This window comes from Coniophora puteana (assembly GCF_000271625.1).
Source record: "Coniophora puteana RWD-64-598 SS2 unplaced genomic scaffold CONPUscaffold_3, whole genome shotgun sequence".
NCBI classification, from domain to species: domain Eukaryota; kingdom Fungi; phylum Basidiomycota; class Agaricomycetes; order Boletales; family Coniophoraceae; genus Coniophora; species Coniophora puteana.
In genome coordinates this window covers 238,827-256,400 of record NW_006913055.1, presented here as the reverse complement: position 1 = coordinate 256,400, position 17,574 = coordinate 238,827, and the positions used below count along the sequence as shown (strand labels likewise).

Sequence of the window (17,574 nt, the reverse complement as noted above, 5' to 3'; positions counted from 1 at the left end):
AGCTTAGCTATGGAACTTTCTATAGCAGGGTTAAAATTCCTGAAGCTTTGGCGGGGTCTCCACGAGAACTGAATTAAAAAGACGGGGAACATCTTTACGGCACCTACACCCTTTTTGTAAGGTAGCGCTGTTGACGACCATGAAGCATACAGGAGAAACCGCCATATATTCAACTAGCTCACAAACAGGTCGGACAACTCTGTCTCGACTCAGATCGTGCTGCTGGTGACAGGACGGGGATGTAGCCTCCGAGGATTTCTCTGCGCGACTTTCTGACACGGAAAACGCGGAGCAATCAGCCGCGCAGGAACATAACAGGAAAGAAGAACTTCCGTGTCCTAAACGTGAAACAACGTGTGCCTGTTGATACTGCATCTCTCAACCGAGGGAAGAACTTTCTTCACTCGGCAGCGGTTGATGATCCTGGTCCTTCAAGAAAGGACACCTAAATAGAAAATAAACATGTGTGCATTCACGCATGTTTACGTGTGCCATCATCCTCGTCTTGTCGTATGCACGCAGGGGAGCACCCACAAGGCTCAACAATCACGCGCTTTTTGACTAGCGACTATCACCGCTCAGGTGGTGATGCAAATTGGGCAAAGAGTAGATGCCAGCATGGGGTGAGTATTTTTGTGTGCTGTATTTCCCCACGGCGCGGGGCACGACATGCACCGACCGGACATTTCCAGCCTTGTGCAACGTCATACTGGATCCATTTGGTGCGCGTGCTGCAATAAAACATGCGCCAGCGCGAGAAACGGGCGACAGACGACTTAGGGATTGAGGATCGAATCTTCGGGAACGTGGGGCCCATTTAGTCGTTACGAGGTCGAGATCAATGAACTTAATGAACGATGGGTGAAGCCGAAGAACGAAGCCAGGGTATGCCCAGGAACCCTTGTATGTTTTTAGATAAACAGTCCTGTGCTTGATTCTTTGCTCCGAGGCGGAGATTTTGTACAGAAGAGCACTCTTCCGGTCAGCGGTCTCACGGAGCGGCAAGATGCGGGTGGTACGTGCAAGACGTATTCACAGTGCATATGAGTTTGCATTTTGGACGTCACGGCGAAGGTCTCCGCATAGGCGCAGAGAACCTGTCTGGACAGGGAGAATGTCCAGCAACAAGTAAGCAGCTCGCCTCAAAGAGATCCATCGACTTGGGATGAAGTTGACTTACGCTTTCTGACTCATGGATATCGGTTCTTTCTAGGATGGAGTCCGAAGAGATGCTAAACGTCTTAGGAGACTTTAGCGCGCCACATGTGCCACGCTGAGGTAGTCTCAGCGTGTTTTAACATGAACGGCGGACGAAGGCACCACGCTCCGGCCTTCCTAACCTAGTTTTTGGTCATCCAAACATGTGTCTGGCGCCACGATTTCCTATTCGTCTAGCGGAGATGAGCATCTGTCGACGTCGAACACCCGAGATCAGCGAAGTCTGTTCTCGAGGTTCGTGGAGATGCTCCTCTTTCAAAGTCTCTCTCCTTCGAAGCGATGGCGAGCCAGTAGCAGCTGTCCGTTGTCCCCGCCAAGTGGCCGTTGAACTTGAAGTTCTCCCGCGAGGTTCTTGCCGCATGCTGTGCCGCCACGTGCAGCATCGGAGCGCAACCCGCCAATCCCCTCGAGCATACAAGTCCAAACAGGGGCCCAATGAGGTAATGACAACCAAACTCATCGATCAGTCCAAATTTTCAACGTCAACAGTCAACAGACGAACCGCCCCTCGCCGTCCTCTCTGTCGTCCACCACCACCCCTCGAGTCTCAAGCCAGACGCCAAAAGATCGCTCTCGAATCCGTTAGCGCTCTTAGAAGCCCAGCAAATCGCATATCCTCTCTGTCGGCGTCGATCGAGCGACCGCAGGGAGCCCCATTGACACAATTTCTGATCAAAAGAGGAACAGTGATCTCCGGCTCTTGACCCTCGAGTGCGTCTCTTCTGCCGTTATATGCGCTCTTTCGCTGTTCGCTGACAACTTCGTCCGCCATCATAGGTGGGTGTCCGTCCGTGGTGAGTCACATAAAGTACCTGCTTAATTTGCTGTGCACCATCTCAACGTCTCTCCCCTAGGCGAACCTCCTTGACACGCATCCTTGCATCGCGGATATTACTCTCTGTCCATCTATCTTTATTTCTATTTCTTTCTTAAACTCTATCGCTCTCCCTCCTCGCCCAGCAGCGAGGACAGTTTCTGACTGAAAAGGACCTTCCTACCGAACTAACCCGCCGGGGGATCACCGGCGCGGCTCTAGTCGGTAAACCGAAGCTTCCAGCTCTAAGCAGGTCCGACCATCGAACTCTAGAACTCTCTTCGGATACCCATCCCACCCCACACCTTTCCACCCTCGACCACTATAGACTTGAAAGAAGACCCGCCCTCGCCACAAATGGCACAAACGGAAGTTCTCCCTCCTTCCACCATCGAATCCATTGACATCACCACATTCACCCTCGGGGCGAATGGCAAGGATGTCTATAACGAAGTCTTACCCACATCGGCGGCCACGCTGACCCTCGACTCTTCCCCCGGTACCAGCACCAGCGAGACAGACGAGCAGAACAACGAGATATTTTCCACGCTCTCGCCGGTCCTCCGAGGACATCCCGAGCTCCACCTTCGGAACGGTGTCATGAACGCCTCCAGGCTGGCCGCCGCCAATACGCCCGACGCGGAGAGGGCCTTCTTCGTCGCGGACCTCAGTCAGGTGTACAGACAGCACGAGCGTTGGCGCAAGTGGTTGCCCGAGATCGAGCCTCACTACGGTATGTCCCTTCCAGCTTTCCTCCTTTTGCAACTACACCATTCTCATGGACTATATCTGTGTGCCTTTACCCTTCCGGTCGTTTGTTCTGTTTTTGCTCCGCCTCTCGCGTGTCTCGGACTCGGTCGTCACGTCTCGTGTCTCACCTCATGCCTCGACTCGGTTCCCGGTTCCTGCTGCGCCCGTCCGAACGCGTGATTGCGAACCATAGCCGTGAAATGCAACCCGGATCCGTACGTGCTGCGCCTCCTCGCGGCCCTCGGCGCTGGCTTTGACTGCGCCTCAAACGGCGAGATCTCGCACGTGCTCAGCATCGGCGGGATTGACCCCTCGCGCATCGTATTTGCGAACCCGTGCAAAGCTGCGTCGTTCATCCGGAGCGCCGCGCGGGCGGGTGTTGACAAGATGACATTCGATAACGCGGATGAGCTGCACAAGATCGCGCGCATCCACCCCGGCGCGAAGCTCATCGTGCGCATCCTTGCGGACGACTCGAAGAGCATCTGTCGTTTTGGCATCAAGTTTGGTGCACCCCTCGAGGTGGTGCCGAGCCTGCTTGCGAAGGCGAAGGAGCTTGGGCTGAACGTGGTCGGCGTCAGCTTCCATGTCGGAAGCGGGTGCTATGATCCGACGATCTATGCGGACGCGATCCGCCGTGCGCGCGACGTGTTTGCGATGGCAGAGGAGGCGGGATATCACTTCACCCTCTTGGACGTCGGCGGTGGTTTCGAGGACGCTCTATTTGAGCGTGCCGCTGTTGTCCTCACTGAAGCGATTGACGAATATTTCCCCTGCCGGGACGATATTAGCATTATTGCAGAGCCTGGACGCTTCTACGTTTCTAGGGCGTTCAGCCTCGCTGCGAACATCATCGCCCGGCGTGCGGCGGCCTCGGCTGATGTCCAAGCCCAGGCACCTACCCCACCACCCTCGCAAGAGGCCGAAGAGCAACAACCCTCAGTGATGTGTGAGTGCCTTGCCTTATCTCTGTTCCTGGCGATGACCTCGGAAACTGAGCTTACATATTTCTCTCTCTGATTCCAACAGACTACATCAATGACGGTGTCTATGGCGCCTTTAACTGTGTCATGTTCGACCATCAGACCGTCCACCCATACGTGCTCTCCATGGGCGGATCTTTCCATTGCCCTGCGTCGGAGGCACTTGCGCTGAGCAGCGTCTGGGGGCCGACGTGCGACTCGATCGACTGCGTGTGCAAGGTGGTGGAGCTGCCCGCCGCCCTTCGCGTGGGCGATTGGCTGGGCTTCGATAACATGGGCGCGTACACGATCTGCGCTGCGAGCCAGTTTAATGGGTTCGAGCTCAGCGATGTGATTTACACGAGCGGAACTGGGGCCGCCGGGGAGGAGGTCAGAGCGGTGTTGCGGCGCTTTGCGCACGAGATCGGGGAGAGCGTGTGATGCGAAATAGATGGTTGAGCTTGAGAGGAGAGGGGAACCGGAGGAGAGGAGTGTGCTACGATAGATAGCGTGGGCGAGAGACGCCCTTGGACAAACGGACGCATGGACGACGTACGAACGTAAATTTAGGATTTGGACGGATGACGAATCGAGACGGGCGTTTACAATCACGACCTCGTGAACGGAAAGCTTGTTGTGTCTATTGTACGTCCGTCGACGAGAACGAGAACGAGGCTGCGCCCTGGAGGCCGAGCCGTGAGCCGTGGACGATGGAAGCTCGGAGGGGTCCCGGAGTAATCATTGAGGCAGAGAACTGTATGATGGATCAACTGCGGATAGGGTCAGGCGACCCGCGAGACGAGGCGGACAGGCGGATAGGCTGGGAGAACCCCGAGGCTCGGTACCGAGAGTAAGGGGTCGCTGTACTGCCACCGCGAGCCGGGGTCCGACGGAGGAGTGACGAAGTGAAGCGAAGAGCCAGAAGTGGACGATTCGGGTCGACGCTGATCGACAGGGTGATGGTTCTGTTTTCCCTCGTGTCACATCCATCTGAGAATCCTGTTGCCCTGTTGACAGACTCAGACTCAGGGCAGAGCAATCCTGATGAGGTAATGCATCGCCGTAAAAGGATAGATGCAATCCTAGAACCACGAGCTCGGGGACCGTCCGTAGCGCGGGGTTCTCAATTCTCCTCAAAGGGTTTTCGCGCGAGCCTAGGTGTGACCGGGTGACCCGCTTGGCAAGCCAAGCGCGCGTTTTGTGTTTATCTGTCTGTTTGTTCTGTTTGCTCCCCGGGGCCGGCCCGCTCAACAATGTTTAGCAGCTAGCCGCGGGTGTTTTATCGGATCAGAATTAGTTCTGGCGTCTGGCGTCGTCGTCTGGTTCTGTCGTTGCCTGGTCCCTGGCCCCATCTTGTTTCAGAGTTCAGTCAAAGCGATCGTTGCGCAGAGTAGCGGTTTCAGGAAGGGAGAAGGAAAGGAAGGGACGGCGCGGGACAAACCTTTCCCCAGGGGCGACTTGTCTTTCCAACAGACGACGACGCGACAGCGGCGCATGTGTTAGTATGTGCTTCTTCTTCACATATGTAATGCAAGCGTGCGCAGAACACCGAATGTTTCTTCTTATCTTCTCTTGTTCCTTTTTTCCTGCGCTTGTCGGTGCGCACGGCGGCGCTGTGGCTTCGAACGCACATGGGCGAGGCGCGGCGCGGCCGGGCTTCGTCACAGCCAGCGAGGGCACATCGACGTACCTTCCTATTGCTTACTTGTTCTGACGCGCCCGACGCTCGATCAATGTTTTTGACAGGTGATCGGTAGTGCTTGGGTCAGTGCTCGGTGGTTGGCTGCCAACTCTGTCAATGTATCGCGCTGTACCACGTATCACGCATTTCATCAAGCACGCACGACATTGCATCATGTGGGGCGGGCAACACGGCGAACAGAGCAGCGAACGGGGCTGCCACCCCGCGTCCGAAGCGATGGGCTGATGTGATGATACGAGAAATTGCGAACGCACATACACCCATCGCCTCGGGTGAGCAGTGCGCTACACAGGACGGCGTGGTGCGGCGCCCCTCGTGCGAGGGTCCGGGCGTAAGTGAACTGTTGGTTCGTGTACATATGTTACCGGGGTGTACGGGACGACGCACCCGCACAATTGCCTGGTGCACCAAGGGAGATAGAATCTCCCATAGTACATAAAAAAATGGAAGATGCCGGGCGTCTGTTACGCTCTGATATGCATGTGCGGCACGGGTTGTGTGTGGCACGGGATGGCTTTGCTGCCCTGAGGCGCGTGCGCGAGACCGGAGTCGAGGATGAATTCATACAGTCGACGCTGGGTCGCCCTTCCCCGGTTGCAGTGAGCGATCGGGCGAGGGAAGTGGATCTCCGAACCGCCGCCGCCCTCTGTTTCTGGATTGGGGGCGCGCGGGGAGCGGCGGGCGCTTTCTCGCATACATTTACCGAAAGCAGCTCGCGGATGCACTAAACACTGGAGAAGGCGTGTGGAGTCGTCAAGGCACAGAATCACTAACGACGTCTTCGCATCGCTGAGCGTCTGGGGGGCTGAATGGTTGGATTTGTTTGGATGGTGCAGGATGGGTAGCCAGAAGGCTGGAAAGGCAATGAGAATTCCGTGTTCGGTGAATAGACAAGGTATATGAACATGGGAAGAAAGAGCGAGAACGGAGCGAAGTGGTGATTTGAAGGTGGGAAAATTGAGCTTGTCGAGGAATTTTTGCGGCGTGGTGGAAAGGCTAAATCTGGCCCCGCGAAGTTTGTTTGGATGGCGGCGACCCTGATCGTGATCTTGGATCTTGTACTGCCGGTGCCGAGAAGAGATCGCGAATCCTCGGCGAACCGGTGCCTTGTTCGATTGGCAGTTCGGACTCATGGAGACCGAGTGACGAGACACGGGGTCTGACTGCCCGAAAAGGTAAGACCAGGACATCCGGAGGAATATTGTGTCGGATTGTGTAAAACATGGCCCTCGACGACGTGTCGAGCAAATCAGATTCATCTCATCATTTCGTAGCCTTCTATATTTGCCCCTCCGTAGACACGCAGCCTCCTCTCGCACTCCTCCCCGACAAAAACATTTTCGTCTCCTCCGAGGAAGGCCACCCTCGCTCCGGCGGCGTACATAAGCCCATAATCCAGCGATCCGTCATCGATTCCTACCCTCCCGTCATACGCTCAATCTCTCCCGTGGCCGTTCTATATTCTCCTTCTCTCCCCACACATACTCTTAATCGATAATCATTGCCACGCATGGCTTCGGGCATGCTCCAGGTATGTCCATCGTCCCCGCCGACGTCATACTTCGTCTTCCCCCGTCCTTACCTCCGCCTCTCCCAGGACTCCCTTCCCTCCCCTCCCTCCACCTCGTCGGCTGGTCCGCGATTCAGGCCCTATGCCAGCCCCACCCACCAGGTCACCAAGGGCCGCTACATCACCAGTAACGATCCCAGAGGATACATGTAAGACATCCTATTCGTCGATCTCAGTTAATTATCTCGCTTATCACCGTATAAAGTCCCGTCTACGAGTACCCTCTCAATGGCCAGTGGATCATGATGGACATCGACGATGGCTACATCCTCTGGACAGGCATCTGGAAAGGTACGCATATACTCACCCATTTTACTCCATCGCCCACCCCTCTAACTGACGGCCTTTTGTCCTGTGCTCCGTAGCGCTCGGCAACTCCAAAGGTGTGTAACTGCATGTTTCAACCCCGTGCCGTATCCCCGGCTGATCAGCTCCTTTGCTCCTATGCGCGCTTCCTGCACCACTCTGCCGCAACTGCTGCTGTGTAATTACCCCCTCGCGCTCCATTCTCGCAGCCGACATTGTCAAGATGATCGATTCGGAGCCGGATCTTGCAAAAGTCGTCCGCCGTGTGCGCGGCGGCTACCTCAAGATTCAAGGAACGTGGATGCCATATGAGGTCAGTTCAGCCCCCCTTTCGTTTCTTATTGTCGGGTCCACCCGTTTTACGCCTGCTCTGCCATTCTTCGAATTTTGATGGAATTGTTCTGCGGGTACTAACGCCCCCTGTTTTTGTTTTCTGCACGCAGGTCGCCATGAGGCTGTCTCGCCGGTTAGTCACGCTTCGTATTTACGCCACTATACAGCTTTACCTAACCTTTCTCTAATCCAGTGTGGCTTATCCTATCCGCGATGATCTCGTCCCCCTCTTTGGGTACGTGTTAACCACACCACAGCTTCCTCGACCCCGAGGATGCATTTGGAAATAATCATAAAATTAGTTCTGACCTAGCTTCCTTTTTTTCATCCTGTAGACCAACCTTCCCCAGCACATGCATGACTCCTGAGCAGCCCGGGTATGGTCAGGTTGTCGTCTCCTCCACCCGCCGGCGAGCACGGCGTCCTGCCACGCAGCCTGCCGCTACGCCCTCGTCGGCACCCCTCGGTGCACCCTTGCCTGGTGCAGGACCCAGCCCAAACCTCATGCGCCTCCCGCACTATTCTCCAGCCCAGGCGTATGCCTCGCCCACGGCGTATCGCGATCCGTATCACGGACGGACCGTCAGCGTCAGCAACAGCTACCACAACGCTGCGCCCTCTTCCTACCCGCAGCACCATCACCTGCAGCACCACCCATCATACGACCACATGTCTCGCGAGCGCTCTCCACGGGAACGTGAGCGTACAATGTCGCAGCTCCCGATTCCGGGCCCGCCGTTGTCGACAACGCCAAGATCGCGGTACTCGCCGTACCCGAGCAGCTCGAGGAAAAGGTCGATTTCGAGCGATCCGTCGCTCGCACTTGATATTCCTGCGTTGGCGCTGAGCGATCGGGACGGGCGGTCAGATCGTTTCCCCGGCGAGGAGATTGTGTTGCCGCCGCTGAGAGGTGATGGGCCGTTGAAGGCCTCACGCAATGCGAGAGTGGTCATGGCAGGTGGGGACGCTGGGAAGGCTGGGTATGCGTTACCTCCGATTTCGGCCCTTGAGGATCTGCGTGGTATTTCGACGCATGATTCGGCGAGGGTGCTGCAGAGGCTGAAGGCGGCGGACGAAGAGCGAGATGTGGAGATGTCAGTGTCTGACCGCGAGCGAGACAGGGAGTACGAAAGAGAGCGGGAGCGGGAGAGGTCGAGAGAGCGGGAGTACAGCTCGCGGCAGCGGCGGTTGTCCGTCCCACAATACAGGTATGAGACCTTGTTATAACGGTTGCTGAAGAGTGTTCATCGAAACTTTGATTTAGGTCGCCTCAAACGAGTGCATCGGCCTGGCCACGTCCGACGACATCGTCGTACTCACACCAGCATTATCCCTACCCGCCTTCACACCGCGACAACACCTACCTTCGTGCATCCCCTTCATCACACGAGGACTCGTCCGCAGGTGGTATCTCGCCCGTTTCGCCCGCCACTCCACGGAGCGCCGATCTCCCGCCCCCGCCGACGCTCGTGCATCGCGCCTCGGGCTCGTCGACGAGCTCTGGCGGTGTCGCATCCTCCCATGACCGCCGACCGTCCTATTCGTCTTATGCTCATGGTTCGGCTAGTTACCCAGCCCATGTAGCTAAGGACCGCGTTGAATCAGGGCTGCACATCCTGAGCAATGTCTCGGTGAGCGCGTGCCGCGCATCCTGTGACGAAAGCCCGCAGGAACGGGGGCCTATGAGGCCTTGGTAAGCAAGGCAATCTTGCTAGCCTTGCGATCCTTTACCTTTTCCGTTTCTTACTCGTTCTCGACTTCGTTCCCTTCGTCGTCGCATAATCCACCATTTACACGGTTGCATTGTTCATAGTCCGTTAATTCAGCTTCAACCCTACGCTACGTTCTATGATTCACGCTTTGGATACCTCCATTACCGCTGGCCTGTCATTGTCATTGTCATCTCATGTTCTATGTTTTTGTTTCATCTCTCGTCTCGTGCATTGTTCTCGTTCTGCATCTGTACTGTACATTGCGCATACATACACACACCACATAGGTTAGGACCATGTCAAATTTACTTTATCGTTATCCACTTCGCCTTTCGACGTCATCCACTAACTAGTACCAGTATACATTGCAATACGATGCAATTCCGTTCACATGTCGCATTCATAATACCTCAATTATACCTCGTGTGTGAATTTCAGCTAAAGAGTGCTGGTCTTGTTCAATCGTTTCGGGCTGTAATTCGGCGCCCGTCGAGCGGCGAGTCGTCAGTTGACCGCTCGTTGACACCATAGCGTGCCTGCCTTGTAGTTAAGCAGTCTCTTTCCTGACATCTTAAGTCAATAAGTAACGTACAAAGATGAAGGTGAACCCCCGATATGTAACATATGTCCCACACATAGTCGAGCTCGGTTTTCCGTCCAATCCACACCGACTTGAAAGAAGATCCCACAAACACCATGCTCACGAAGGAAACAATCAACTGCCATTTCGATACGCTTATCATTGTGACGACTCGGACCGTGAGCGCGAACAAGTACCGGCGGCGCGCAGGTGACGTGCCTGAGGGCACCGAGTCATCCATCCATCATCTTTGTAAGCAACACTCATAGCTATCATACTATGCACTCGGTGCACCGACGCCTATCGCGCCCAGCTCAAGAGTGCACCGCTGGCCTGCTGGCCTCGCCATCAGCGCCTGAGGTTCGTCGTCAGGCGGGTCGATCAGCTGAGCGTCTTCTTGGTAAGCGAAGCGAGATCAAACCCACCTTGACCGCCGGACGAAGTGAGCTCGCGCCGCACGCCACCGCCGGGGCAGCACTGTGGCACACACGCTTGAAAGAAAGTTGTGTAGGCTTGAAGGCACGGGCAGGCGAGGCCGCGCACTCTAGCAGGTGGCAGCCAAGTGTCGGTGTGTGTACAGTACGGCGACGTAAATGCCGGTTGTCGGGTGATCATCACGATCGTGATCATGAAACCTGAACCTAAAAAGTAATGAACACGGTTGTCGTATTGGTGACGCTGAGTTCTGGTGCTGTAAGGAAAGTCTGAAGCACGATAGGCCTGAGAGCGTGGATATGGGTTTATTTTGGGGTACGTTGCATGATCATCACTGGTCGACTTGATTATTGGTCTATTACTTCGTAAGTTACGTTCGGAACTTTGTAGGACAGGCAGTGCTCGATACCGCCTGCGTCAGGGGAAGCTGTCAATCCAGCGGCGACTCGCGCAGCACCGCAGCGGTCTGCGATGGCTCACACCGAGCGTCTCCGGTGTGCATTGAACGTTCAGAAGAGAGGGGCACTGTACTTTGATAACTACAGTCTTACTACGCCCGACGGTAGAAGGATTTCCATACAAAATACAGGCACCCAGCGAACCAATTCAATCCCTTGCAAGATCCGTTGGAGTCAGTGGTGTTTGCGCAGAGCCTTGTGTCTCCACTCGATATTAACAGGAATTTAACAATTGTTCCAAACAGCAAGGGTGGGCCTCTAGGTTTGACATGTACATTATATTTTCGGCTCCAGAAATACACCCCCAAATGTGCATGTTCAATACAACTTGAATGGGATATCCAGTGGTGTGGAGTACGGAGGCTCTTGGACTCAGGAACGTGGCCGAGGGACGAAGGAAACGAGGGCGAGGAGAACGAGGAGACGATGGGAATAAATGAATAGGCAACCCTGTAGAGTTGATTGCTTGAATGAATAACTGCTGGTAAAGTTGCCCTCGGCGATTTCGCATTGCGGGACCCTCCTTCTGTCCGGGGAACGCGATGATCAGAAAACGTGTGCGAGAAGAGATAAACGTTGAGATAAATATGTGTGTGCATCGGCACAAAGAGAAGCCAGCCAGCCAAAATCGAGATGCGAGATTCGAGCGGGGGAGAGGCGAAGTGAGTTTGTCGACACGGACTTTGGCGGTATTACATCCGTTTCCGGGTCCCTCACGACGAGTATTCTCAGAACAGCGCATGAGAAGGCTATAGGAGGACAATAATTCTGAGAAAGTGAGGGATTTAGTGCGTGCACACAGATATAGAGCGCAGCGTACAGGTCTACATAAGCACGACAACATGAAGATCTGCGTGTACTCATGCTTGAAAACATGAGACGCTCATCGCTCGCCGCAACGAATGGATGGATGATGCCGGGGTAGTACCGAGCGGGCCGCGATAGACGCTTGAGCGTGGGTGCCGCCCTGACCGTCGTAAAGTTCCCTTGATTCGTACGGACTGAGCTCAATCCTCGATCGTCATATCGAGCGCCGACGGCTGTACATGGAATCCACACCTCTCGATGGTAATGTATGATCCAGATGCTAACACAAGGCGCCAGAACGAAAGCTTGTCAGAATCCAGCGGCATTGCCCGATCGAGTCGAGGAAGGGTCAGCATCCGAAGTCGTCGGCGGTGATTCGTGGGGTGGCAAAGACTTTTTGGCGTGGGGAATAGCCTGTGGCATGGGTTTGGTGAGCGGCCATTAACCTGGTGCAGGACAGACGATCTGGTGAACTAAGACGGAAGAAGCATCATCAGGGTTATACTAACCCTGCATCGCACTACAAAAACGAAAGTGAATGGATGTGCCAGATCGACAAACCTTAGTTGGCTACCTTACATATGTGCACGTTCGGTCCGCGGCGCACATTGTCTGTCATGCACCTGGCTGGTAGGTGACGTCCGACGTTGCTGGCACGGGCTTGAGCGATGAGCCAGGCAGGTGACGACATCTTCCCAATAGAAGCTCTGCCACTAGGGCAACAATGTCGCAGCTGCCAATGCGTGGGTTGAACGAAGGCGATCACCGGGAGGGCCGGTGGAAGAGGCCCTAACTGAGAGAATAAGACAGACAGGGGTGGATATTAGTTCATTCACTCGGACCACGGCGCAGCCTCGATGTTGACGCGGTGACGTCCCGGGAATTGGAACAGCAGCGTCCGATTAGTGGTTGGTGAGGTTGCTCTAGACCACCACAAACATGCAATGAGGACGTTAGCGCACGCCTAAAATCAGCATCGATATTTCACCCAGTCGATCTCGCGTCGAGGCCGCTTTTGGAAATCTTCCGTCGAAAGCTTGTTTAGCGTGTTGGTGGCTTCGCAAAAGCCCGCCATCCCCATCTTCTTTTGTGCTTATTTTCACAGGGGCGCCGGCCGTTGAGATATGTAAAGTGGACCACGAGAACGTGAAACGTTGATGTAAACTGCGGCTCTAAAGATGCCAAGCCGTGATAACGACCCGGAGAAGCTAGCCCCGCATCAGGGGGTAAGATGTTCATGAACAGCGCGGCATCTGATGCAGTGGCGTAACACGGGCACCCGCGAGGGACCGAACAGAGTACCCGATCAGACACAGTCCAAAAAGCAATGCCTGACCACAGAGACGAGCACACCACGCAGTTTCACCCACAATGCTTGGGCGGCAGAAGCTTGATGTCGAGGTTGCTTCTCTGTCAAAAACCTATCACACTATGGGTAATTGAAGGAGGTTCCTCGGCTGGGAATACGCCGTGTGTCACTGTTATCGGCCAGTCATCATCCAAGAGAACTCACCTCGTGCTGAATGCGTCATGAGGTGACAATATTAATGTCGATGTTGTCTGTAGCTTGGGGTCATCGGCGACATATGATAGGCTATGATCAGGAGACCAGTGGGTCAAGTTGCTGCACTGAAGGCCACTGCAGGCAGCAATGTGCTCGGTGCTGTGGAAGATGGGGATGTATGACCATGTTGGAGTCGCGTGATGCTAACTCGCAAGTCACTGATCCCAGGAACTTGACAGGGGCTCCCATTTTCTATTTATGGATGTCTTCCGATCGAAGATGCAATGTGCTATTCGTCGTTTGTCCAAAACAGGGGCAACAAACAAGCATGTGATTGGACGGTTAACTTCGGATCTCGTTCCCCTCCCCGCGTTCCTCAATCCGAGCTTGATGTTTACGACATTATTGCAGATACCGGAGTCAAACCAAGATACCAAACTTGATCATTTAATCCAACTTCACTCGCTTGACACCGTGACTGGCTTTATCAGTCTAAAACACCAGCAGAGGCTGGATTACGTGTAGTCCGGAGAACTTCCCAAGGTGACACCTTGACGCGCCCTAGTTCTTTAGGTATATCGGAGCAGGAGCGATAGGCATATACAGCAAGACGTAGCATTGAGAATCAAGAGGACAAGAACGTGTGTGTGATTTCCCTACTTTCTCGCGTGTGTCCGGAAATCGCTTCGCCGCCTCCACTTGAGAGTCACATCAATACAGGTACTGAAACGCGATTGCAACGATCACGCATTGATATGTTCACCTCAACGCATCCGTACTAGGCTCCTACGTTGGTTGTCCTATGCACCAGAAGTATCGTGCAACAGCTCAGGACCTGTAATCTCTCTTCGTTGGTATGGGAAGTCACGCAGCCATCGTTGGCTTTGTGTTGGTTCCAATACTTCCACTGTATATGTGGCCGTCGATGACATCTTCTGACACAGTCCGCTCCCTCGGCGACTGATCAAAGTTTCGCTTGCCTTCGATTGTCACCAACCTGTCACTACCTGTCATTATAGTTGCCGAGAAGCCCGGCGAGAGAATCTTGGGTGCGATCAGATGCGACCCCAGTGAATCCAGGAGAGAACCTCGGTGTACGTCGGTTATCCTGGCAGCCGCTGGCAGCATCATCTCAAAATCAAGCGTGGGTCCAGGCCCAATAACTTTTTCCACTTCCTCGACAACTGACATCTGTCGGCTTTTTGTCCAACGTTGCCCTCATCGATAGCGGCGACACCGCGTGCGGTGATCTACACAGCGGACGTGTGACGTCGTGTGTCGAGTCGGACGCATGCACACACCCACGCTAAGCACGATATTACTCATGAAAGATCAGGTCTCACCACAATAATGTGCTGTAAAAGTTCAAATTGTGGTACCGCTAAAGGTGTGCTCAGCCTGACGTTCATGTATTGATGCGCGCAAGTCGCACTCAAGCATATGTAGAAAAGTGCGCAAACATTTTCTATTATGCGGTGACGGTTGATACACATGCATCCCCATAGATCATTCTATGGCGACCCCACCCGTGCTACGTAGACTTTGATACCTTGCTCGTTCGAAGAAGTTATACCCAAGGAGATCTGTACTTCGGCATTGTTGTATGCGTTGGGTGTCAGTTGAGGTGTCACCGCCAACTGGCACGCGTTCGAGGCGACCAGCTCAATCTTGTGATTCACACCCCCGCCGACTCGGACCCTCTCGCATTACATTTAGTTTCTCAATCCTCGGAAGTGCCAAGCGTGGAGGCGGGCCTCGAGAAGCTGAGAGGACCTGATTTGCATAATCTCAACTTGAGCCAGCCCTGGACCCACTCTGCTGCCGCAGTTGCATATCGAGCCTCAAATCAGCCCTATCCGTTGGAGCCCCGTATAGCCGTAACGGGCCCCTAGTGGGCCACCTACTTCACCTTCAATCAGCCCGCTCCTAATAAATCCGCAGATTCGTCATCAAGCGACGTCAGGTTTTGAATGGCATCAGCTCGTGCGCATCGTTGCGGCAGATTTGTTCTACCTTTGTGCATCAAGCCTTTCTTGGGACATGTACCTGAATACCAGAGACGGTCGGTCTGTCGCATCCCTGAACTCGCGTTCAAATGTAATTGACGAGGGCATCTAGTATATCTTGAAAATATGGTGAGTGAGGTTCTGGGCTGCGATTCAAAGACTGTTCTTTCAACGCCATCTATACCCTCTAGGAACATGTATCCCCTGTGACAAGATGAGAAGGTTTACGGCCTGAGATTGGGATCTGACCTTAGCTTGTACGCGTCAATCTGTTTACCTACCAATGTGCTTCGAATCAGATAAAGGCACATCAAGGTGCCCGACAATGAGCGTGGGTGTCATATACTTCCTGAGGCGATCGTTCCTTTGTATATCTAGACGACATGAGGACATTTGACAAGGTCACTCGTGTTTGCTTAGATTTGATAGGTAAGAAGTGGGACATTAAAGCTATGTAACGAATAGTAGTTTTATGACCCCGTCAACCACGTTAGGCCAGATGTTCCATCACGGAATATGTTCTAGGAAGAGCTAGCCTCACATACTCTCAGCCTGAAAACAAGAGGATATCCTCTTTGAGCACAGTGGAAAATACGGATCAAGGTTACTCAACAAGTCCTCGCACGACTGCGCTAACCGTGATTTACGTACCTCTAGGAGATACGGATAATCTCACAGCACACATATCGGAACAAGGTACTGCGATCTTCTGACCAAACGGACGCGGGGGCTCGATGAACTCTAAGCGGGTCGTCGATGGTATTGCCTTTGTGTTTGCTATGTTGAGCAAGGTTTCGCGTCAGGTCTCAATGAAGGTTGCCGTCATCATAATTAACTTCCTGATTAACATAACGATGCTTCGATAAAGGGTCTGATGAAAATTCGCTCTTACTCTTGTTCCCGTTATAGCACAGAGGGCTTGTTGTGAAGACGAGTTCGAAGCCTCGGACCGACATAATCTTCTTTCCTTCTGGGAGTAAAACAAAAACGTGAAGGTGAATTCCGTTTTAGGATGTTTGCAGGGGCAATCAAACAATGCACGGCTGCATGATGATCGTAACGGAAAACCTTATGATATTACCTCCTTATACACGTCCAAGGATCGTTTCCCAACAATGTAGAACGCACCCACGTGAGCCTTGGAATCAAACCAGGAACCTGAGTTGTAACACCTGGTTTGTATGTTGGGGTGCAATCCTAGGATCTATGCGATCCATTGACCAAGGTACTGGTGGGGGCGCTGGCAGTCATCCGTCGTGGAATCGGTGGCTGCGATACCTTCGGGATGTTGGGTACATATTTGTGACATTGCAACAGAAAGGTGGATTTGAACGGAACACCTATGTGCGTATCGACGTCATTGACAATTACCACCTACGTAGGATGCACCGAGAGTACGTGCTCCCCGTCGGGATATCCATAATTAGCACCTCTCCGTGCTCTGAGTCCATGTAGATTGCTACGTTACAAGGCCCGTACCTAGCGGAACGGGTCAAATGGGACCGTAGAGGCGCTCGAAATACCACCAACAGCAACCAGACGAGGGTGGAGCACTGGTCTGATCCATATCAATGAAGTGGCTCAGGGACCGAGGCCCGACGATACCGTGGTTACTGTGCCTGCGAGATCTTGCAAGGGCTCAATTAAAGCCGCGGGAAGTTGTTACAGTTTGACGCCAAGTGTTCAATGATACTTGGATGTCATCCAATCTCGACACCGAAATGGTGAATCTATTAGCGCTCTCGAAGCTACGCAGGAAAACGTTCACAGTGCTTTTTTCGAGACATCAGACTCCCCTGGTGATGTTGAAGATGGGTATCGGCATTTAGTAGAAGCCGTTACTAATGCGTAGCACGATGTACCTGAGGGATGAATAAAATATGAAACACGCCGTACATACACCGGCCCGAGGAAGTCAGTGTACGTTCGACTGACTGTTGATCGACTGACACATCTGTTTACGCCGTATGTGTGACACCTAGGGGTGCCCTCGAAAGGGCCCTTCGAGAAAATTAGCGTACCCGAGGAAGTTATGAATTGAAGTCGAACTATTATAGCTCCGGTGATGAGATGAAGACCTTGGTTTCGTGAGTGACCTCAGGCCGTCAACGTCACCGATGTTTCCCATCGGGCTCGCTCGGCGTAAACAAAATTAGCATGGCCCTGAGCCAAGTCTGTAAGTGTGAGTTAAAGTGCCAACGTTCTAGCACGATTCCCCTAGGGAGCAGAAGAACGAGCTGCGTCACCGACACCGTGACGGTTAGCAATTACGGAATCCTTAGTGAGGTGAAAAAAAACATGACAGGGCCAAAAGCGTACCCAGTACTACATTCTGGTTCTCGTAAGCGCGGAGTCGCTGCGGCCGTCATTATCGGCTTAGGCACCGAGATGAGCGTCCTCATATTCTTGGATGGAAT

At 53.6% G+C, this 17,574-nt stretch overlaps 3 protein-coding genes across 3 annotated transcripts; 2 read left to right on the top strand and 1 right to left on the bottom strand.

Moving 5' to 3' along the window:
- Positions 1–2,632: 2,632 nt before the first annotated feature.
- On the top strand, positions 2,633–4,185 carry CONPUDRAFT_50216 (ornithine decarboxylase; the record flags this gene model as incomplete). The annotated part of the gene is made up of 3 exons (XM_007767098.1): positions 2,633–2,765; positions 2,976–3,731; positions 3,812–4,185. The coding sequence occupies 3 exons, from the start codon at positions 2,633–2,635 to the stop codon at positions 4,183–4,185; spliced, it is 1,263 nt and encodes a 420-aa protein (XP_007765288.1).
- Positions 4,186–6,879: 2,694 nt separating this feature from the next.
- On the top strand, positions 6,880–9,774 carry CONPUDRAFT_162991 (uncharacterized protein). Its single transcript, XM_007767404.1, has 9 exons — positions 6,880–6,977; positions 7,044–7,165; positions 7,222–7,307; positions 7,382–7,399; positions 7,532–7,635; positions 7,766–7,788; positions 7,849–7,890; positions 7,991–8,863; positions 8,920–9,774. The coding sequence occupies exons 1-9, from the start codon at positions 6,957–6,959 to the stop codon at positions 9,350–9,352; spliced, it is 1,722 nt and encodes a 573-aa protein (XP_007765594.1). The 5' UTR covers positions 6,880–6,956; the 3' UTR covers positions 9,353–9,774.
- Positions 9,775–10,224: 450 nt separating this feature from the next.
- CONPUDRAFT_150714 (uncharacterized protein) lies at positions 10,225–10,577 on the bottom strand (the record flags this gene model as incomplete). The annotated part of the gene is made up of 3 exons (XM_007767403.1): positions 10,225–10,332; positions 10,373–10,438; positions 10,491–10,577. The coding sequence occupies 3 exons, from the start codon at positions 10,575–10,577 to the stop codon at positions 10,225–10,227; spliced, it is 261 nt and encodes an 86-aa protein (XP_007765593.1).
- Between the last annotated feature and the right edge of the window lie 6,997 nt (positions 10,578–17,574).